Raw genomic sequence first — 24,178 nt, 5'->3', positions numbered from 1 at the left:
TGGTGTTACTAATAAGATCCTTCATCGACTGTATAGCTTTTTTCCCAACTATCTTACTGCTTTATATAACAGTTGACTAATGAACAGATGCTTTCTGAGACTGTGGAAAAGAGCTAAAATAGAACACAGTCTCAAAATTTGTAAAGAAAACAGGATGAAAGTGTCCAAATTATGTCCCATCAGCCTTCTGTATACAGAGGGAAAAGTATTGGAAAAGCTATTCATTAACAGAATTATGCACCATGTCTTTTCTAAGGATCTCCTAAGCAACAATTAGTATGGATTTACTCCACACAAAGGGACAGTTGATGCATTTTTGGCTGTTAAGAACTTCATAGAGTAGAGCATATCACAAGGACAGTATATAAAATGGTCAGTTTTGATGTTCAGGGAGCTTTTGCTGCAGCTTAGTGGCCCATCACCATTCAAGCACTACTAAAATTTAAATGTTCTAGGAACTTGTGTAACCTAGCAAAAAACTATTTCAGTGATAGAACAGCAGTGTTGGCGTTTAACAGCATCAAACTACGAAAGAAGGCGACAATAGGGTGACTGCAGAGGTATCTCGCTGTGGCCCTGGTTTTTGGAATATACAGTATAATTCTCTGCTTAATTTGGATTACAAAGCAAATACAAAAACAACAGCATCTGCAGATGACTTAATTATGTTGACCAAAGCAGATACCGTCATTACTGCTGAGAAGCTCTGCAATAAAGTAATGGAAAAAAATCACAGTTTGGACCCTAAACAACACAATCCATTTTAACGAGCAAAAATCGAAAGTAATGCTAATAACAAGGAGAAGGCATAAAGATAAAGTAACAGTTAGTATTGTTCTAAGCAATGATGTTTTGCAACAAGTTAAACAATTGAAATACCTGTGTGTAAATACCGAGTCTAAATTTATGTTTAATGAACATATACAGTACATGAGTGAAAATTGCACGAAAATTATACATTTTTTGTCTAAATGAGAAAGGCTCACCTGGTGGTTTGGTTCAGGAGCAATGAAAATAATTTACAAAGGCACTATACTATCAATGTTGGCATATGCAGCTCCTGTTTGGATTCACGCACTAAGAAGAAAATATAACTGTGTGAATATTAATAGATTCTAGTGCCCAATCAACATATATAGACAGAAAAAATAGTAGAATATGTCAAGATGTGACAGTCTTTGGGCAATATAATATTCAAGTAAGCTTATCAGAATGAAGTGTATAGCACAGGATGGCACATACTTACATAAACTAGGGACAGTAACTTTTGGCAATATGTTCATTGCTGTTTTTAATATTACTCTGCAAGAGTGCGTGCACACACACACACACACACACACACACACACACACACACACACACACACACACACACACAAGGGAGGGAGGGAGAGGGAGTGCCACATATGGTCTTAGAGGTTGTGTCGGGTAGGGTGGTTAGAGGGAGAAAGGAGTGGGAAGTAGAAGGGGGGTTGGGGAATGGTAACTGACAGCTCTGAGAGAGGCAGTAAGTGTGTGGGATAGAAATATGGGAGACGCAGCAGGTGCCCAGGATAGGAATGTGACACATGGATACAGGAGCCACAGAGTTCGTGCCGTTCATGACGATGTGGAGTGGATTGATTGGGAAATGGTGACATGACAGAGGAAGGGGAGACTGTCAGGCAGTGGGTATAAGTGCATTCTGTTAGTGGAAATTGAGTCTAGGAGGATTACACAACCAAAGGATATGTGGCAAGGATAACTCCCTTCTGCACAGTTCAGAAAAGCCGATGCTGCAGGAAGGATCCAGATGGCATATGTTCACCTCAAGCGCACTGTGTCTGCTCAGCATTGTGTTCTGCCATTGGGTGACCAACTCTGCTCTTGGCCATAGTTTGGTGGTGGGCATTCATTCTGTTGGACAACTGGTTGGTGGTAATGACCACATAAAATTATGTGCAGAAATTACAAAAGCACTGATATATGACATGGCTGCTTTTACAGGTAGCTGTGCCTCTGTCAATGACTCAATGGCTCTAATACAGTGTGCGGCAGCATTCATAGCATAATTTGACTTGTGTAGAACAATGACATACTCCAGGAATGCGCACCAGCTCATGCTGCATTGGTATACTAATAAGCTGCCATTTCGAGTGTGACAGTGATATGGAGCAGTGGAGTGCACAGCACCGTGCCTTTGCTGTTGAAAGTTATTTCAAGAATAATGACTCTGTTATTGCTACCCAGTGTTTATTTTGGCAACACTTCAACTTGGGACATCATGGGAAAGTTCCAGATGGACGGACCATTCTGAGGTGGATACACGCATTTCTGTTTGCAATGGCAAACTGGGAAGAAGTGAAACAACTGTGCGGACACCACAAGCCATGGAAAATATTCGTGCTGCACTGTTGTGTAGCCCAAAAAGATCTGATCGTCGTCATTCACAAACTGTGCATGTCTGATCGCTCATTCAGGAGAATATTGCACGAAGATCTCCATTTTCACCTATATAAGATGCAGATTGTTCAGGAAACTAAGCCTCGCGATTGCGTTTCACGCAAAACATTCTGTTTAACCATGGGATTTCCTTCGCCAAAATCCACAAATGTTGCACAAAATCCTGATGTCAGATGAAGCTCATTTCAGTGAGTAAACAGAATAAGCGTTATTGGAGTGATGTAAACCCGCATGAACTATACATCAAGCTCGTGTAACAGTGTGGTGTGGAGTTGCTTCCTTTGGGATTATTGGCCCTTACTTCTTTGAGGATGACAGTGGTGTGGCTGTAACTGTCACCAGTGAACGCCACCTAAAGATGCTGCAAGACTTCGTTCTTTTCCAATTAGGTAGGGTCGATGTGGATGTGGAACAATTATGGTTTCTACAAGGTGGGGCAATCTTGCATACAGCCACAATTTTCATGGATTTCTTGCGACAGACATTTCCCGGTAGAGTAATTTCCCGTTTTGGAGACATTTCCTGGCTGCCTCGCTCACCTGTCTTTTCATGTGCAGACTTTTTCCTTTGGGGCTACCTGAAGCAAGAAGTGCTCTGAACATGTTGTGCCACCATTGCTGGGTTGAAGGATCGCTTCAGAAGTGTCTTCGCCAATGTTCCAGAGAATATGTTACGCCGAGTTGTGGAAAGCATCCAACACTGCCTAGATGAATGTGTTGTGCAGAGGAGGCATCAGTTGACAGGAGTCATATTCAAAAAGTAATCCATGCAATGGACAGTGACTTACACATTAGTAAATGGGATACCTTTAACTATTAATTGACATAAGAGGTAATAAATAAATTACAGTTACTGCCTGTTTTGTTTTTAATATCTTACTATGAACGCTGCCACACCCTGAATTTGGTGAGTTGGCTCCTAATCTTGTTAAAGGATCTGAAAGCTAGCAAAATTTTTACTCTTTTTTGTTGCCTGTCAATGTCTAAATGCTTATACTTTTTGGTGAGTTGTTTCCTCTACTCCAAAATTATTTACAGTACACCAGAATTTTGTGAAAATATGTTAGAATACAAAGTAAGAGCCACCTGTCCGGCTTTGAATGAAAAACTTGTATTTGAAAGCTGTTGTATAGATTAAGAGTAAACTGTTGTAATTAACTCTATACATACACGATTCCTACTTTTAGCCAAACTGCAATGACTTTCCGAGAAAAATAAAAAAAAGAGAAAAGCAACTTCCTTTGCTGCTGATTTCAACACAGATAAAGCCACAGACTCAAACAACACATCAACATGGTTTACTGATCCAATTCGAGAACCTGGCTTCAGCCTACATTTTCAGTGAAAGGGCAAATAGAACATTAACAATGCATGTAGACTACGAATTATATATTTCACAATACCACTAAAAAATTCTGCTTGAACCCATGTACTTCAGAACACACTGCTCTACTGACTGAACTGCCAAAAATAAATGAACAAAATATTAGGAAAGTCTTCATCGGAGAAAAATTCCTGAAGAAAAGATAAATTTGTTCTATTGTAGATTAAATAGTCCATCTCTGTAGCTGAGTGGTCAGTTAATCTGCCTTTCATGCAGAGGACCTGTGTTCAATCCGAGGTCATCCCATGGATTTTTTCTTGGTAGGAGAACTGAAACAGGGTGCAGTCTAGCCTTTTGATGCCCACTGTGGAGCCACTTAAGTGAGAATTAGCAACACTAAAGACTGAAAATGACAATTGCTAGGAGAGTGGTGTGCTGACACCAACAAGATCCCCATACCTTCCCCCAACAGAACATGTGTAGGGTCACCTTTGAAGTTAACTCTGCCCCAGGATATCAAGTATCTGTTACAACAGTTTTGGGTCAGCCTGCCCTAGGCAAGGATATAAGGGCTTTATGATCCCCTCCACAATAGAATCAGTGCATGCATCCAGGTAAAAGGGGGTGTAACGTCATATGATAAGTGGGCTCATATAGCCAAGTTCTTTGTAAACTTGACTTTATTTTATAACCACTGAAATAACAACATATACCCTCTCAATCTGTGAATTTTAATTTCTTTTGCTCCTGTTCCTCTGGGAGCTTTAGTTTTTTTGTCAGATGGTGTAAAATATGATGTCAATGTGCATCATTATCTAGAAAATAAACAGTTATGTGAGAATTTTTTTACAAAATTTGATAAACTGACAGAGGTGGCAAAAACAATATTGCACTTTTAAATATAAAGCTTTGAGGGAGGGGATGGTTCTCAAAGCAGATTCCAATATAGCACATGCCAATTTATCCATGATCAAAAATCTATCACTAGATATGCTGACATATGCTAAATATAAAGGACTACAATACAAACATGGAAAATTACCTTCCTACCTCTCTTCTTTGAAAGTTTTCTAAAATATCCGAAAAGCTTGTTGCTGCACAGGTAGGAAACATGATTAAACAATGTTGACTCAGAAACTTTATTTGGTTTCCAAAAGGGCAAAAGTGCAATTGATACTATTAATGATTTTGTAGAAAGAACTGGTTCATGTGCAGAAACATCTCAGAAAACTGAAGAAGTTTTCTGTGACTTAATATAGAAACCAAAGGATTGTCATTACATCAGGCAACACAATATATTCCTCAGAATGGAAAACTATTTTTAATGGAATTCCTCATGGCTCTGCATAAGGCCCAATCTTATTCCGTTTTAATGTAAATGATCTAACATTCAACACAAATTCCCATTAAGTACTACAGGGGTTGGACTAAAATATGGAAACAACACGAGAAATGCATGCTTGAACACACACGCAGATGCTAGCCAACCTGCACTTGCACCGTTGTATTTGACCATAAATGGCGACCAGCCAGGTTAGCCTAGAGCGCTTATGCGCTGCTACCTGGACTTGGGTAGGCGCGCCAGCCCCGGATCAAATCCACCCGGCGGATTAACGATGAGGGCTGGTGTGCCGATCAGCCTGGATGTGGTTTTTAGGCAGTTTTCCACATCCCACTAGGTGAATACCAGACTGGTCCCCACATCCCGCCTCAGTTACATGACTCACAGATATTTGATACATGCACTATTTCATGATTTACAATAGAGACAGACAGCTGGGGTAAACTGATTCCATCCCAGGGAGTACGGGGAGGTGGCAGGAAGGGCAACTGGTCACCCCTTCAGATTAAGCACGCCAAATCTGATTGTAACAATGCCAACCCTGCGGAAACTGCGGGACAAAGGCACAAGCGAATGAACGATTTGATCATAAATGACACATGTGCAATGTCCTCAATACATTGCAAGTGTTTGCCATTGACAGAACAGTTTTTTGTGTAGTTGTGAGTGCTAAATAAATTTGAATGTTGACACACTGTTGGTGCTCATATGATGGGTGCTTCCATAACCAAGGCAGCCAAAGTGTTTGGTGTTTCAAGAGACACCGTACCAAAGATTTATATCACATACAGCGAAAGCAGAAACTTAAGTCATAACATGGTTGAAAGTGTACATTAAGTAATCATGACATGTAGTCACTGAAGAGGATTGTGACGAAAGTTGGAGGAGGACAGCTACAAAAGTCAATGCAGAACTCAGTGTTGCAGCTGCAAACCTAGTCAGCACCAAAACAATACGAAGAGAGCTCCAGAAGCAGGGCATTGCAGTGTGAGCTGGAATATCAGAAATACTCATCAGCAATGCAACTGTGAGTAACAGGACAATGTGAAGCAAAAGCCATAAAACCTGGATTATGGAACAATGAAATAATGTCATTTGGTCAGATGAGTCTTGTTTCACACCGTTTCTAACTTCTGGCAGAGTTCACATCCCAAGAGTGTATAACATGGCAGGATTTCGATGATTATTTGGGCAGCCATACTGTGGAGTACCATGGAATCTATGGTTACTCTACAAGGTGGCATTACTGCCAACGATTATGTGACCATTTTTGCCAGTCAGGTACATCTCATGGTACAATGTCTGTTTCTCCAATGGTGATGCTGTGTTTCAAGACAACAGAGCCCATGTTCACACAGCTTGCATCATCTAGAACTGTTTTTGCAACCACTAGTATGAATCGTTGTATCTTCCCAGGCCACCAAATTCATCAGGTCTTAACATTATTGAGCTTTCGTGATCTACTTCAGAGAGACGGGTGTGTCCACTTCCATCATTGTCACCAGAAGTCACCACTGAGGAAACAATGGTATAAGATTCCCGTGAAAACCATGCAGAACCTGTATTTATCCTTCTTGAGATGACTGGAAGCTGTTTTGAATAAAGAAGATTTTCCTACACATTAGTAATGGTAATGTGGTTATGCTAGTGGTGTTTCCATATTTTTGTCCACCCTCTGTATTTGCAGATGATGCATCATACTGACTGAATGTAGTAATGCAGATAAAATTTCAAAAAACCCTGCCGTGAACTGTGTAGCATGCACAGTGGAGTAGCAGTTAGTGTCGCTGGCTGGCACGCATGAGTCCCCAGTTCAAATCCACCTCTCAGCAGTTATTTGTTCCTTAGCTTAATCATTTCCCGAAGTTTCTCAAACTTTCTTACATTTTTGAATTTGTATATTCTGGAATATTTAATATACATATACATAGCAGCCTTCTCTGTCTAGAAGTTCAGTTCTGTTCAGGTTGTACTGTGGTGTTAGAATTTACCATGCTTTCAGTGGTAAGTATTGTACTTTCATTAAGAGCCCTGGTTTTGGATTTGGACTGGAGTGTGCTAACAATGAGACATTGTTTGGTAGAGGCAATAGGTACTTCAAAATATCTACATTACAATGCCTGCAATTAGGCAATGTAAAAGCAATTGCCTAGACAGACAGGAACCATAATAGAAGAAGTACATTATTACAAGGTACATGACCATTCAGGATATCAACGGATTCCAGAACAGCACCAAGTCAGCTGCATATTAGGCATCCAAAGACGCTAGTCAAGATGCGTCAAAATGATTGAAAGGATTTGATTGATTTGCCAAATATGGTAGGTGAGATGATGTGATGTGTTTAGCAACTGTGAATTTTTACAGACGGCACAACCCAGCAGTGGTTTGAGAACAATGAATAGAAGCCCGATAGCTGGGACAAAGTCCTGCCTGACCTGGGCAGATGAAAAAAGTAACAATCAATAGCAAATCCACTTAGGAGAACAACAATTGAGGAACAGGACCCAACATCCTGGGAAATGATGCAGCCTTACATACAGAATGTACTGACCCTATGCCGCATTGTGAATTCGAATGCAATAGAAGTTGACAAAAGCTCATACTTGATGAAGGGTGTCACAGAAGACATGTACCAAACAACGGAAAATCCAGGATGGAATAATGAAATTATTATGAAATGGATAGATTGCTACTCACCATATAGTGGAGTTGTCGAGTCACAGACGGGCACAACAAAAAGAGTACCAAACAAGGAAGAATCTGGCCACATGGCCTTCTCCTTAATTAGAAACACACACACACACACACACACACACACACACACACACACACACACCATCTCTGGCTGTTCTGTTTCGGCTTCTTTAACAAGATGTGTCCCTTGTCAAATGTTCCTGGAAAATATGCAAGAAAGATCTTCCTTTGAGCTTAAGGAGGTGCTAGCCTCTTCTCCATTTCTAGCACTGTATGATGGGAACGGGGAGACAGAACTTTACACATATACAATGTGGTTATAAGATAGGTGCAGTTCTAGTGCAAATAAAGGAAGGCACTGAAAAAGTAACAGCTTATGCTTCCAGAGTACCCTCCATGACTAAAATAAACTACTTTACACTGAGAAAGAGTGCCTTGTGGTGGTCTGGGCCATCGATAAGTTTGTGTCCAATTTATTTGGAAAACCAGTCACCATCGTGACGGGCCACCATTCTCTGTGCTAGGTGACTAGCATGAAGTATCTGTACGGGTTGACTGGCAAGACAGGCACAGAGGCTTCAGGAGTATGATGTCTCAGTGGTATACAAAAGTGGATGCAAACACAGGGACATTGACTGCCATTCAAGGAGTCCTTTGGCACAAAACAGCAGTGTGGATGAAATCTCACTCATCATTGCACTAAAATGATTTTGCTGCTGAACACAAGGAAGATCTAGCAGTACAGAAAACTACAGAAGCCTTGAGAAAGGACGACTCAGCCAAAGGAGAATTTCAATTATTAAACATAACATTGTATAACAGGAAATACGATCCAATGCTCGAAAATCATGAAGCTTTGATGGGAGGGGCTATCTCTAATGCTTATCACAGTGAAGAGGGTATGATAATATGACTAGAATGTGAGTATGCAAGTATTGTGGCATAATGGTTAGTGTTGCTGGCTGGCACGCTGTGGGTCACCAGTTAAAACACAACCACCAGCAGTTACTTGTTATTTATTTAGTATTTATTATTCCTGGAAAGTTCCTGAATTTTCTTATGCTTGCATATTCTAGAATATTCTATGTATGTATAAATAGCAGACTCTCTTTTCAGGAGTTAAGTTATGTTCCAGATGTGTGCTGGTGTTTGTAATAAAGAAGTTTTCAGTGCTAAGTGTTATATTTCATTAACAAGCTTGCTTTCAGATTTGTCTGAGACATGACATTGTCATACGTGGCATAGAAAAATTAGATACCTGGTTCTACCTACAGTGATCAAATTTAAATAATTTAAATATTTAAAAAGCCCAACTGATGTAATTTAAAACCAAACAATTAAAAAAAAATTCAGATATTCCACAACGATCAGAAACTATAGGAAGTAGACTGCACAAAATTCTTGGGAGTGTATCTGGATGGAAACCTGTCAAGGTTACCACATATTGCACACTTGACAAATAAATTAAACAGCCTGGCATTTGCTATGGCAATCTTAGTTAACACAACTAATGTGCGTGCAAGAAAATGGTATATCATAGTTACTTTGAATCGGTGGTGAGTTACGGCTTTATCTTTCCAGTAATCACAGGATACATTAATAGCATACTGACCTTGGGGAAAAAATTCAGCAATAAGTGCAAAGAAAGATCAAGAGTGCCTTGTTATCCACTATTAAGTGATCTAAACACATTAAGTGTTGTGTTCCTTTACATATATAAACTAGTTCTTTTCACACACAACAATCCTGATCTACTTTTATTAAATAACTTCTGGAATATATTCAATACTGGGAATAAAGAGAAATTCGTGCTTTGTATCGACAGCCTACAGATCACTGGAATGACGATTTGTAACAAATTAAAAGCTATCAAAAATAATGTGTCGAAGAGAAAAGTGTACAGCGAGCTATTCCAAAACTGCTATTTCTCAGTAGAGGAATTCTTGAATGATATTATGATTATTTGAACAAGAGACAATAAAAGGCACTGGAAAACATAAACCTATAAAGAATTTTTTTTACAATGATCAGTACTCATGTAGTGTGCAATATTAAATGGCATCTTATAGTCAATGTGTATGAGACCAAAATACCCTAAAACTAGAATTTAGTTAAGTATAATTTTGGCAAGTCTCAGGTATAATAAATCACTCATTTAATTCATATGTTGGCAGACAATAAGCATCTGAACCAGATTCTTTCTTGAGGAGGGAAAAGTCGGGGAAAGTTTAAAAGAAAGGACAGATCACTCAGGTTCCAGGATGAGAGGGAGAAAGACAAAGACTTACCATCCGATTCATTTATCAGGTTCCATTGACCCCACCAAGAATGAGACTTTCAGAGTTATGGACTAAGTTAATATATGGATAAACAATAAGACAAGAAAATCACAGAAACATAATCTGTACACTGCAGTAACAACAACCTGTCACTACGTTGTTTAATAGTATTTATGACAAATAAAAACTAGTAAATTAGAAACAAAATTGCTGGATTCTCAGTTTTAACAAACAGCTGTTGTTTATGTCTTACTGGCAACTTAAAATTACATGGGCAAATGCCTATTTACAGTGCTGCGCTACTTGTCATGCAGCTCTACAATGAACACTTCAACTTGATAAAAGAAAAACTGTGGCCAAAATAAACCTCAAGTCTATGATAGCTTTGTTACAGGAAACTGAAAATAAAGTCTGACAGTAACATCACAGAGGCATGCACTCTAAGAAATCTTGGCAGGCTTATAAACTGTAATGCAACACTGAAGTCACATTTTAGATGGTATAGAAAAATCTATAGAAAGGTTATACATAAAGCAAAAGAGCTGAATAATGACTTAATTATCAGAAAAGGCAGCAATAGAACTAAATCCATTTGGAATGTCATAAACTAAAACATAGGTAAATCCAAAGTGACAAACAAAAGTCCCATTATAAAAAAGGAATAAAAAGTTGTTGAAGACCCTCTAGATGTTGTTAATATCCTTAATGACTACTATATTAACATTGCTCAAAATCTTACCAAGAGCTTGGGAAACTCAAAGTAACAAACATAAAAGTTCCCGTAGATGAAAGAACAATCTTTTTGTGCCTAGTTACACATTCACAAGTAAGAAATGCAATTAATAAGCTGAAAAATAAAATGGCTTGTGGATGTGATGGCATTCCTGATAGGGTCATAAAACATAGTTCAGACAAAATAATAACTGAACTAACTGATATTAATAATATATCATTTAAAACTGGTGAATTCTCTTCTGCACTTAAAAAACAACAATAAAGCCACTTTGTAAAAAAAGATGTACATATAACATACAAAACTACAGACCATTGTCATAACTATCAGGTTTTGCTAAAGTTATTGAGAGGACAATGTATGAGACACTGTTGAGTTTCCTGAACAAATGTGAAATTCTTACTAATGCACAGAATGGTTTAAGGAAAAACCAGTCTACTGATACAACTGTGTATCACTTTATAGAACAGGTTTTAATTGCAGCAGATAATGATGAATTAAACTGCGGAATATTTTTAGATCTATCCACGGCATTTGACCTCATTAACCATGACCTACTGCTAGAGAAGCCGTATTGTCATGGAGTCTGTGGGAAAGCATACAATTGGTTTAAATCACATCTGTCTGACAAATATCAATGTGTTGAAATAACTCAAAATGGGAGAAAGTATTACTCAACATACAAGTAAGTTAACTGTGGTGTACCTCAAGGTTCTGTTTTAAGCCCCCTGCTGGCTTTTATTAATGATTTTCCAAACTTCTAACAAGAGCTGAATCAGTACTTTTTGCACTTATCAAAGGACGGAGTGAAGCTGACACGCCAGAAAAAATAACTGCGACAACAAGTGAGGCAGCAGAATGGTTCAGGGACAACTGTTTACTTACAAACAACAAAAAACCACATGGATGTATTTTACGCACATAAGAAACAAAGTAAAAAATAAGATATAAGTAAAGATAGGAAATTGTATAATAGAATAAACATCTTCCACAACATTTTTGGGTCTATGACTGCACGACAATTTAAGATGGGGAAAACGTGTTGAATTATCGAATAAAAAACTTAGTACTTGCTGTTGTACATTAAGAAAACTTAAAAGATACTGCAATTTTGAAACAGTACTATGTGCCTACTACTCTTTTATACATAGCTTTATATGGTATGGTATTCTATTCTGGGAGAATAAGGCAGTTACAAAACACTATTCCAAGCTCCAAAAGAGAGTGTTGCACACAGAGAGATATGTAGAGAACTATTTAAGGAATTAAAAATCTTCACCCTCACTGGTTTACTCACTTATGAATATATTTATTCTTTTTAAGTCACTTCAAGAATTCTCTACTCTAAACAGTGAAGTACATACATATGAAACCAGAAACAGGCAGACATTCATTCAAAAGCCCTGTATCAAAATAGCGTTATATATCTTATAAAAATAATGTTCAATGCCTTGCATATAAAAACTAAAAAACTACAAAGCTTACATAAATTTAAAAAAAGAATTAAATAAACCATTATTAAGCAAAAGATACTACAGTGTTGATGAATTTCTTTGACATCAAAAGAGAGAGGCCTTATCATTTGATTTATTCCTATGAACTATTGTTATTCAACCTATATGCATAAGGAAGACACCAAATTTGTGTAATCGGAAAGAAAAAAAAAGGTTATTTCCTTTAATTGTTAGACATATAAACTGTTCTCTCATATATATATAAAGTGCTGGCAGGTCGATAGACACACAAACAAACACGAACATACACACAAAATTCTAGCTTTTGCAACCAACGGTTGCTTTGTCAGGAAAGAGGGAAGGAGAGGGAAAGACGAAAGGATGTGGGTTTTAAGGGAGAGCGTAAGGAGTCATCCCAACCCCGGGAGCTGAAAGACTTACCTTAGGGGGAAAAAAGGACGGGTATACACTCGCGCACACACACCCATATCCAACCGCACATACACAGACACAAGCAGACATTTGTAAAGGCAAAGAGTTTCGGCAGAGATGTCAGTCAAGGCAGAAGTACAGAGGCAAAGATGTTGCTGAAAGACAGGTGAGGTATGAGTGGCGGCAACTTGAAATTAGCGGAGGTTGAGGCCTGGCTGATAACGAGAAGAGAGGATATACTGAAGGGCAAGTTCCCATCTCCAGAGTTCTGACAGGTTGGTGTTAGTGGGAAGTATCCAGATAACCCGGACGGTGTAACACTGTGCCAAGATGTGCTGGCCATGCACCAAGGCATGTTTAGCCACAGGGTGATCCTCATTACCAACAAACACTGTCTGCCTGTGTCCATTCATGCGAATGGACAGTTTGTTGCTGGTCATTCCCACATAGAAAGCTTCACAGTGTAGGCAGGTCAGTCGGTAAATCACGTGGGTGCTTTCACATGTGGCTCTGCCTTTGATCGTGTACACCTTCCAGGTTACAGGACTGGAGTAGGTGGTGGTGGGTGGGTGCATGGGACAGGTTTCACACAGGGGGCGGTTACAAGGGTAGGAGCCAGAGGGTAGGGAAGGTGGTTTGGGGATTTCATAGGGACGAACTAACAGGTTACGAAGGTTAGGTGGACGGCGGAAAGACACTCTTGGTGGAGTGGGGAGGATTTCATGAAGGATGGATCTCATTTCAGGGCAGGATTTGAGGAAGTCGTATCCCTGCTGGAGAGCCACATTCAGAGTCTGATACAGTCCCGGAAAGTATCCTGTCACAAGTGGGGCACTTTCGTGGTTCTTCTGTGGGAGGTTCTGGGTTTGAGGGGATGAGGAAGTGGCTCTGGTTATTTGCTTCTGTACCAGGTCAGGAGGGTAGTTGTGGGATGTGAAAGCTGTTTTCAGATTGTTGGTGTGATGGTTCGGGGATTCCGCACTGGAGCAGATTCGTTTGCCACAAAGACCTAGGCTGTAGGGAAGGGACCGTTTGATGTGGAATGGGTGGCAGCTGTCATAATGGAGGTACTTTTGCTTGTTGGTGGGTTTGATGTGGACGGACGTGTGAAGCTGGCCATTGGACAGATGGGGGTCAACGTCAAGGAAAGTGGCATGGGATCTGGAGTAGGACCAGGTGAATCTGATGGAACCAAAGGAGTTGAGGTTGGAGAGGAAATTATGGAGTTCTTCTTCACTGTGAGTCCAGATCATGAAGATGTCATCAATAAATCTGTACCAAACTTTGGGTTGGCAGGCCTGGGTAACCAAGAAGGCTTCCTCTAAGCGACCCATGAATAGGTTGGCGTACGAAGGGGGCCATCCTGGGACCCATGGCTGTTCCCTTTAATTGTTGGTATGTCTGGCCTTCAAAAGTGAAGAAGTTGTGGGTCAGGATGAAGCTGGCTAAGGTAATGAGGAAAGAGGTTTTAGGTAGGGTGGCAGGTGATCGGCGTGAAAGGAAGTGCTCCATCGCAGCGAGGCCCTGGACATGCAGAATATTTGTGTATAAGGAAGTGGCATCAATGGTTACAAGGATGGTTTCCGGAGGTAACAGATTGGGTAAGGATTCCAGGCGTTCGAGAAAGTGGTTGGTGTCTTTGATGAAGGATGAGAGACTGCATGTAATGGGTTGAAGGTGTTGATCTATGTAGGCAGAGATACGTTCTGTGGGGGCTTGGTAACCAGCTACAATGGTGCGGCCGGGATGATTGGGTTTGTGAATTTTACGAAGAAGGTAGAAGGTAGGGGTGCGGGGTGTCGGTGGGGTCAGGAGGTTGATGGAGTCAGGTGAAAGGTTTTGTAGGGGGCCTAAGGTTCTGAGGATTCCTTGAAGCTCCGCCTGGACATCAGGAATGGGATTACCTTGGCAAACTTTGTATGTGGTGCTGTCTGAAAGCTGACGCAGTCCCTCAGCCATATACTCCCGACGATCAAGTACCACAGTCGTGGAACCCTTGTCCGCCGGAAGAATGATGATGGATCGGTCAGCCTTCAGATCACGGACAGCCTGGGCTTCAGCAGTGGTGATGTTTGGAGTAGGATTAAGGTTTTTTAAGAAGGATTGAGAGGCAAGGCTGGAAGTCAGAAAATACTTTACATGTATACGAGGTTGTTGTTGTTGTTGTGGTCTTCAGTCCTGAGACTGGTTTGATGCAGCTCTCCATGCTACTCTTTCCTCTGCAAGCTTTTTCATCTCCCAGTACCTACTGCAACCTACATCCTTCTGAATCTGCTTAGCGTATTCATCTCTTGGTCTCCCTCTACGATTTTTACCCTCCACGCTGCCCTCCAATACTAAATTGGTGATCCCTTGATGCCTCAGAACATGTCCTACCAACCGATCCCTTCTTCTGGTCAAGTTGTGCCACAAACTTCTCTTCTCCCCAATCCTATTCAATACTTCCTCATTAGTTATGTGATCTACCCATCTAATCTTCAGCATTCTTCTGTAGCACCACATTTCGAAAGCTTCTATTCTCTTCTTGTCCAAACTATTTATCGTCCATGTTTCACTTCCATACATGGCTACACTCCATACGAATACTTTCAGAAATGACTTCCTGACACTTAAATCAATACTGGATGTTAACAAATTTCTCTTCTTCAGAAACGCTTTCCTTGCCATTGCCAGCCTACATTTTATATCCTCTCTACTTCGACCATCATCAGTTATTTTGCTCCCCAAATAGCAAAACTCCTTTACTACTTTAAGTGCCTCATTTCCTAATCTAATTCCCTCAGCATCACCCGACTTAATTAGACTACATTCCATTATCCTTGTTTTGCTTTTGTTGATGTTCATCTTATATCCTCCTTTCAAGACACTGTCCATTCCATTCAACTGCTCTTCCAAGTCCTTTGCTGTCTCTGACAGAATTACAATGTCATCGGCGAACCTCAGAGTTTTTATTTCTTCTCCATTGCTATGAACAGTGGAAAATTCGTATGGGGCGGTGTAGAGACCGAGGAGGAGAGTACATTGAAGGAGATAACATGAAATTGTAAATAATTGTAAATAAATGTTTTTTCCAGCATCAGTCCGGTTTTTTTCTAGCCGCACCTCGTAAATGTATCAATACATTTATCTCAAAATGTATCAACAATAGAGTATCACCATAAATAGTTCACATACAGTTATACTTACCACAAAGAACACTAATAGGTACAAGGGCAAGAACAGCTTGCTTTAAACCTTCTTTATCTAAGCGACCCATTTCATTTGCAATGTCTTCAATACAGGAAACCAGAGTGTGACTGCCAGAGCGATAGCCACAAAATATAACTGCACAATCCTGTTTGTGAGGTTTAATAAATCCAACCTGAAAAAAGGGAAAAATTAAAATTTCATATCAAGCATTTCCTTGGTGTATGGATTACAAAAATATCAGTCATAAATAAATAGTGACTGAAATTCCACATTTCCACTTAAATATGAAACAAACATTTATTCACATAAACCCAGAATTAAATATTAAACTGCCAATGAGTACATATTATGTCTATAATCGAAGTATTTAATTGCTCACAGTTTGGTCACAAACAGACAAAAATGACACTGCACTCCAGTCTATAACATATCAATACATATGCCCTGTGTCAAGATAGGAGTCTACCAAAAAGATAATATCTTTCATGAAAGAAAATATGCTCTGTTTAAAATAGAAAACTACCAAAAAGATAATATCTTTCATGAAAGAAATGTTCACTTACACATGAATCAAAAGTAAAAGAATAACTGAAAAACTAGTACTTCAGAACATACCGGAAACAAATTGATGCGATTCTCAGAAAAAAATATGGGGCTATATAAAAAGTGAAAAACAATGACTGTCAGAATACTTTAATTTCCTCCTGGCAGACAGCACTTGTTCAAGTTAGTAGTTGGAGAGTGGTGTAGTAGTGTTCGCAGCTATGTACATTTCCATCTCCATTAACTGAGAAGTTCATCTCATCTGCATACTGGGCATTTAACAGACAATCAGTAACATTTTACATCAATAATAGCCAACAAATCTATTTAAATATCTATGATTAACAATTTCACAACTACTTCAGTGGCACAAGCTGGTGTAAAATGTTGCTATTGTGACAAACTTAAACTTTTATTGAAATAGTTGCAAAAATTTGAGGAATTTAAATCTCATTACTGGAAATAAATTCCAAAATACTGACTTCCCACTCTCTCTTTTTATCTTGGATCACCCAATACTCATGAGCTGTATGAGACAGCGAGCAATTAAGACAGTTAATACAATGATCTGGCATGAAACACCAACTGCAAAAGGAAAAATCCTTTTTTTTTCCAACACAATAGATCTGAAATGTTTTAACTCAAAGATGAAATAATGCATAATCCATACTGTTTTGTCTTCAGGGCCTAATAAAAGACTTACTTAAAGTAGTCATAGGTGGTGAGCTATTTTCCCCCTGTGAGCAAGTGGCCTTTTTAAGCCGTCCTGTAGCTAGATAAACTTCTTTATGGGGAAGATCCAATGACATTCATTTTACTACGTTTCTGAATTTTAAAGATGGATGATGAGAAAATCTGCAAAAACCTAGCAGTGAATATAAGTGAAGGATCAGCAGTAGATGTTACCTGCAACAACACTATTACCAATGCTTTCGTGAAGATACTTAACTACTGAGTACTTTCATCAGCAAAATGTAGGAATATAGAGTAAATAAAACATAACAAGTGGCAAATTTTAACTACAACATTACAAAAAGGATAAATTGCTACTCACTACATGGAGGAGGCATTGCGTCACAGGCAACCACAATGGAAAGATTGCTAAGCATTTAACCATTCAGACAAGAAAGTCTTTTGGACATAGCTGGGCCACAGCGGCAGGAGGCAGTGGCTAATGTGTGCTTTTTTTGTCCACTTCTATGTGGTGAGTAGCAAACTATTCTTTTCATAATACTGCTGTTATTCCATTCTGGACTTTATGCTGTTTGAAGCCACATTTTTAGCTAAGGTTCAATTTATGTAGTGATGTCAAAAGGTTGTCTGATGAATTGAAGATCAGCATACCGACGCATCCAAATAATTTCAGGTTGCTGGTCACTGCATATCTTTTTTTGCTGCCGACTATCTTCTTAAGACTTAGTGTTAGCATCTATTATAAGTACTGAGGTGTACAAGATGGTACCCACTGAAAAATGCTGTGACACGATGCTTGTAAACAGGCAAAAGTAAATAGTTCATCATGTAAAAACTGTCAGAAATGGGTTCTAAATGGAGTTCTATATGTGAAGTGCAAATTTTGGCTTCATGAAACGTGTGAGAAATTTTGCTTAAAATTTATTAGTGAAAATATTCACTGGTCATGGTTTGAAAGTTTGCAGGACAAAAACACAAAACTAGCTTCCACAGTGAGTTTGCAGGAAAAAATTATTAAAGTGCTTTGTAGTGACATTGAACTTTTAAAAGCAGAATTAACAGTGCATAAGCAAGGCATGAAACATGGCAAAAATGTTTTTCCAAAACAGCTGAGGCGATAGACATAAATAACAGCAAAAAAGGACGGAATGATACAGTCATTATGTCAAACAATGAGGCTGGTGCATCTTTGGATGAAACTCATGTGAAAGTCTCAATACCTAAAAATGTGGACAAGTGTAATGTACAGTAAAAAGAATTCGAAATGTCTCAGTAATGAAAAACAGAGCAAAAAAATGAATTCCTTGTCATAGGCGACCTCTGTTGAAAAATGTGGTAGTGCAGGAATTAAGACCACCAGTTGAAGAAACACTTTAGCAACAATATAGCTCACAGGATAGTTAAGCAAAAGCATCTCAGAAGAATTACAAAGGAGGCGTCTTCATCTACATAGGTACAAATTTTCTTAGAAGTAACACTGAAGAAGAAATTACAAGTGAAATAAGAAATTTAATTTGATCTGCCAGTAACCTGTACAAAAGTCTAGAATCGTGGTGAGCAGTATTAACTACAAAAGATCAGTCAGTGACCAATATATGGACAGAATATATCATGATCTACACGAAAACTGTAATGGTCTAAGAGTTGTGCTTACAAATCCGAAAACGGTTTTAAGTGATAAATGTTCTTCATTTAAATAGGTTAGTAAAACGTTCACTGAGACACAAAAAATTCTGAAATACAGGAAGAACTTATAGGAAACGATGTGGATAAGAAACATATTTGGTAACAAAAATGGCAAGATTGAAACTGTACCTAAGAAAGAGTATGCTTGAGACCATAAATGGATGAATTACAAATTATTGTAACTGAACATAGAAATACCAAAGATATATGCCTCAAAGAATGTAGGCTTAAATTCTCAGTAAAATTGAAACTTTCGAATAAGTCAACAGCTTTTGTAGATTTGAGAAATCACATGGAGGCTCTTGAATACTTGCTCATTCTGATATAAAATATGAAATAAGAAATGATTTTATTCATTTGAATGAAGAGAGTATATCTGAAAGCTAGTATTATCGAGTTGAGGACCCTAACTGTCAAAGAAGTTTCAATTTATAGAGAACCAGAAAAAGCTACAATTGAAGCTTTTCTGGTGAAATTTCACTGCCTGCTTGAAAACCTCAGCAAAAAAAAAAAAAAAAAAAAAAGATAGCAATAACTGGCGACTTCAATATTAATATCATAGTTGCAAGCAATGACATGTAAAAATTCACTGACTTAATGAAAAACTTTGGCTCCAAAGTAAACTTCATTTAAAACACTAGAGTAAATGCACAGTCATAGACCTGTACAGATAATATTCCAACTAATTATATATTGAAGATGTTTAAATTTCATATATCTCTGACCACTGTGCATTATTCATTGAACTACCAAAAATTAATAAAGAAATTTCATGTAACAAAAGGCATATGGAAAGGAACTTCAATGAAAAATTTCTGTTATATTTAGAAATATGTTCAGATAGGCTGAATTGCCTTACAACAGCTGTAGTTCGAGTAATAGTAACTTTAACATGTTTTTAAATAACCTCCTTGAAATGTTTAATGAAACTTTTCCATTTAGTACAACATGTGACAAAGTAACTAATAAACTTAAATGGTAAACTCAGTGTATAAAACTTTCTAGTGCCAGGAAGAGGAAACTCCACAATGAACTGAAATATAATTAAAACAGACTTTTACTGAGTAAGTTCATCTTTATAAAGCCATATTTAAAAATACTGTGAAGGCAGCCAAACAAATGGCAAACAATAAGTTGATTGTGCAACATAAAAGTAAGATAAAACCAGTGTGGTCTGTTGTCAAATCAGAGTTAGGTGTTAAAGTTAGCAGTAATGAAGTATTTAGGATTAAAGTAGATAATAGCTTTACTTTACACAAGCTCAAATAGCAGAGTGTTTAAATGAATTTTTCATAAATGTGGCAACATTATTAAAAAGTAAAGTTGCCACTCACAATATAGCTGAGATGCTGAGACACAGACAGGCACAACAAAAAGACTGGGACAGGCTTTTTGTTGTGCCTATCTGTGACTCAGCATCTCCGCTATATGGCGAGTGGCAATTTTCCTTTTGATAATATTGTTACATTCCATCCTGGATTTTCCATTGTTTGACTTCATAAATGTGGCACTTCCATCCTGGATTTTCCATTGTTTGACTTCATAAATGTGGCAAAGTCAGATGTTGATGCAACAGAGTATCAGAGCAAAGTTAATCCCTTTGGACTGCACCAAAAAGCTGACTATCTTAAGGATTTTAAAAAGTCACAATAAAAGATGTAGAAAATGTTATACTAGCATTCAAAAATAAAAACTATGTTGCTTGGGATGGGATACCCCCTAAAGTGATTAAAACAGTGTGTGACACAACAGCACCTCCCCTAACTAAAATATTCAACCAAACTTCTCACAGGGATGTTTTCCTGATGTTTTGAAGTAGGCCAAAGTCAGACCTCCGTTCAAGAAAGGGTGAAGGGAAGACATGGGAAACTATCATCCTACATCTAGTCAAAAGTGTTAGAAAAAGTAACTGCAAACTAGATCAAAAATTTTATTGTAAAAAATTATATTATTAAAAGTAACCAATCTGGATTTTCTTCTTCTTCTGTAGTGGTCAATCCAAGGATTGGTTTGCAACACCTAGAATGGCAGCTTGACTCCATTCTGTGCGTCTTTCAGCTTTTCTCTTCATTTCTTTATAGGTGTTACATCCCACATCTTTCACAATTTGATCCATGTACCTCAGCTGTGGTCTTCCTCTCGGTCTTTTTCCCTCGACATATCCCTCTATGATTGTGTTCAGAAGTCCTTTATGTCTTAACAGATGGCCTGTAAATTGCACTCTTCTTTTAACAATGAAACTCCAGAAGCTTCTCTTCTCGCCTGCTCTTTCCAGAACCACTTCGTTTGTGACCTTGTCGATACATTTGATTTTGAGCATGCGTCTATAGCACCACATTTCAAAAGAATTTAGCTTCTGATCTTCCTCTGTCCCGAGAGTCCATGTTTCACACCCATAGCATGCCACACTCCACACATATGATTTCAAAAATCTTTTCCTGATTTCAAGGCTGATGCTCTCAGATGTTAACATGTTTTTCTTCTTGTTAAAAGCAGCCTTTGCTTGAGCAATTCTACTTCTCACTTCTGCCTTGCTCCTTCCATCCCTGGTAATATTACTGCCCAGATAAGTAAATTTATCAACTTGTTCAAGAAGTTCATTGCCTACATGAACTTGGACTTTCACTTGATTTTTTTTTTTTTTGTTGCATGCCATTACTTTTGTTTTTGCTTTATTAATTCTCATATTATATTCTTCCCCCATAACTTTATCCATTCTATTCAGTAGGACTACAAGATCTTCTTCACCTTCAGCTAGGACAGCTATTTGGATTTTAACCAGGAAATGAATCCTCTGGATGCAGTGAATAACTTTATTGAAAAGATACACAAATCATTGGATCAGAGCAGTAAAGTTGCAGGTATCTTTTGTGACCTCATAAAAGCATTTGACTCTGTGAACCATGGCTTGCTTATCTACAAATTAGGCACATAGGCGTTACAGACATTGCTCTGAACTGGCTCACATCATACAAACACAAAAGAAAACAAATGGTAACTATCACTTCTGATGCAGTGAATTATTACTCTAAATGGAGTACAGTGTCACAAGACATGCATCAAGGCTCTATTTTGGGGCCAATCCTGTTCCTATTCTATGTAAATGACTTACCCATAAATATAAATTCCCCATCAGTTCTGTTTGCAGACAATACTTCTGTTATAATTGAAGATGGTAACACAGAAAAAATTCTAAGCTCCATCATAAGCAAATTGGATACCTTAGTAAACTGGTTCCAGTTGAATGGATTGAAACTGAACACTGCGAAAACCCATATGGTACATTTCAAAATGAAACATTCCAAATGTGTGGAATTTAAAATACAACTTAACAATTAACTTAGAAAAGAAGTTGACAAAGGTGAATTCCTAGGACTAAATGTGGACAAAAACTTAAACTGGAATATCATATTGACCTCCTATCAAATAAACTATGCAGTTTTACATTTGCAATGCAAATACCAGCAAATTCCACTGACTTGAGTGCATGAAAAATTGCCTATCATAATTATTTTTAATCTGTTATTAGATATGGTATAGTTTTCTGGGGAAGTTCAAGTAGTGTATCTCAAATACTGAAACTGCCAAAGAAAACTGTCAAATACATGTGTACTGCACAGCAAACGAAATATTGCTGCCCATTATTTTGGAAACTACTAATCCTAACTGTTCCCTCGTTTAGGAAATTATAATCTTTTTACACAGCAAACAAAAGTTATTTGAGGAGATTCATTTTAACCATACATATAACATGAGAAATAAAAATAATTTTATGCTAACTATATACCAGCTGAAATTATAAGCATGGAATCTACAGTATATGGGGATGACAATATATAACAAATTAATAGGCAAAAACATATTTAATATGAAGACACAAATTTTAAAAGCAAGGCTACAACAGATTCTGTGAGAGGTCTGCTACTATTCAATAGAAGAATTCATAGAAGTTGAAAAGATAATTTGAGCAAGGGGTAATTAAGTGTTATATATATATATATATTTAAATATGTCTGCTTGTGTCTGTATATGTGTGTCTGTGCGAGTGTATACCCGTTCTTTTTCCCCCCTAAGGCAAGTCTTTCCGCTCCCGGGATTGGAATGACTCCTTACCCTCTCCCTTAAAACCCACATCCTTTCGTCTTTCCCTCTCCTTCCTCCTTTCCTGATGAGGCAACAGTTTGTTGCGAAAGCTTGAATTTTGTGTGTATGTTTGCGTTTGTTTGTGTGTCTGTCGACCTGCCAGCACTTTCATTTGGTAAGTCACATCATCTTTGTTTTTAGATATATATTTCTTATTTTTATTTTTTTTATTTTTTATTTTTATTTATTTATTTATTTATATATTTGTTTTTAGATATATATTTCCTACGTGGAATGTTTCCCTCTATTATAACCATATCATTAATTTGAACCCAACAATTACGTTTGTTATTGTCGCTGTTGCATCTCGAAATCTTTCCTGTCGTCTTATTTTCTCTTTCTGCTTTTACCAGTAGTCTCACTTTCTATTCACCTTCCCCTTTTACCGTAATACAATTTTATCCCGCCTATACATACTCTATAATACGTAACCCACTTCCAAACCATAACCAAAAAAATTTTTATTTTGCGCTTTCAACAATACCGCTGCTATAAAATCCACCGTTTCTAGTTCAATAACAGCTGCTTTCATGTATTAAACAACCATTTCGGCTAGTTCTAATAACTTTTACTTTATTTCCACTTCCGTTTTTCGTACATCACTGATCATTTTTAGCCGCTCTCCACAGGTTTTAACGTCATTATTTACAACTGTTAGCCCCATTTTCGTAATCCTTCACCACAACACCACGCCTTTTAATACATTTACACGTTTTTTCGAAATTTTCCCGAATTTCTCCGTCCTTTAACGTGTTTTAGCGGCAACACAACCACCTAACCTTCATGCACATCGCTGTCTACCAACCCAAGTTCACCACAGGATCAACTTAACCAACACTTATTCGCATTTTTTCATACCAGATCTCCACTTAGTTTCTAGTTCACCCTTATCTCTCCCAATATATTTTTATCTTTCATTTTCATTTCAACCTGGTCTTTAAATATGTCTGCTTGTGTCTGTATATGTGTGGATGGATATGTGTGTGTGCGCGAGTGTATACCCGTCCTTTTTTCCCCCTAAGGTAAGTCTTTCCGCTCCCGGGATTGGAATGACTCCTTACCCTCTCCCTTAAAACCCACATCCTTTCGTCTTTCCCTCTCCTTCCCTCTTTCCTGATGAGGCAACAGTTTGTTGCGAAAGCTTGAATTTTGTGTGTATGTTTGTGTTTGTTTGTGTGTCTGTCGACCTGCCAGCACTTTCATTTGGTAAGTCACATCATCTT

At 38.2% G+C, this 24,178-nt stretch overlaps 1 protein-coding gene across 4 annotated transcripts in view; it reads right to left on the bottom strand.

Annotated features, from left to right (window-relative positions):
• LOC126483832 (cap-specific mRNA (nucleoside-2'-O-)-methyltransferase 2) overlaps positions 1 to 24,178 on the bottom strand; it is a 296,880-nt gene that overhangs the window by 10,601 nt on the left and 262,101 nt on the right. For all 4 annotated transcript variants that reach the window (XM_050107032.1, XM_050107034.1, XM_050107033.1 and 1 more), the window contains one exon: positions 15,888 to 16,062. In XM_050107032.1, coding sequence (XP_049962989.1) covers positions 15,888 to 16,062 — 175 coding nt within the window. The remainder of the gene's footprint in view (positions 1 to 15,887; positions 16,063 to 24,178) is intronic.

The sequence above is a fragment of the Schistocerca serialis genome, chromosome 6 (assembly GCF_023864345.2).
Source record: "Schistocerca serialis cubense isolate TAMUIC-IGC-003099 chromosome 6, iqSchSeri2.2, whole genome shotgun sequence".
In the NCBI taxonomy this organism is placed as follows: domain Eukaryota; kingdom Metazoa; phylum Arthropoda; class Insecta; order Orthoptera; family Acrididae; genus Schistocerca; species Schistocerca serialis.
This window is presented reverse-complemented; position numbering and strand designations above follow the sequence as displayed.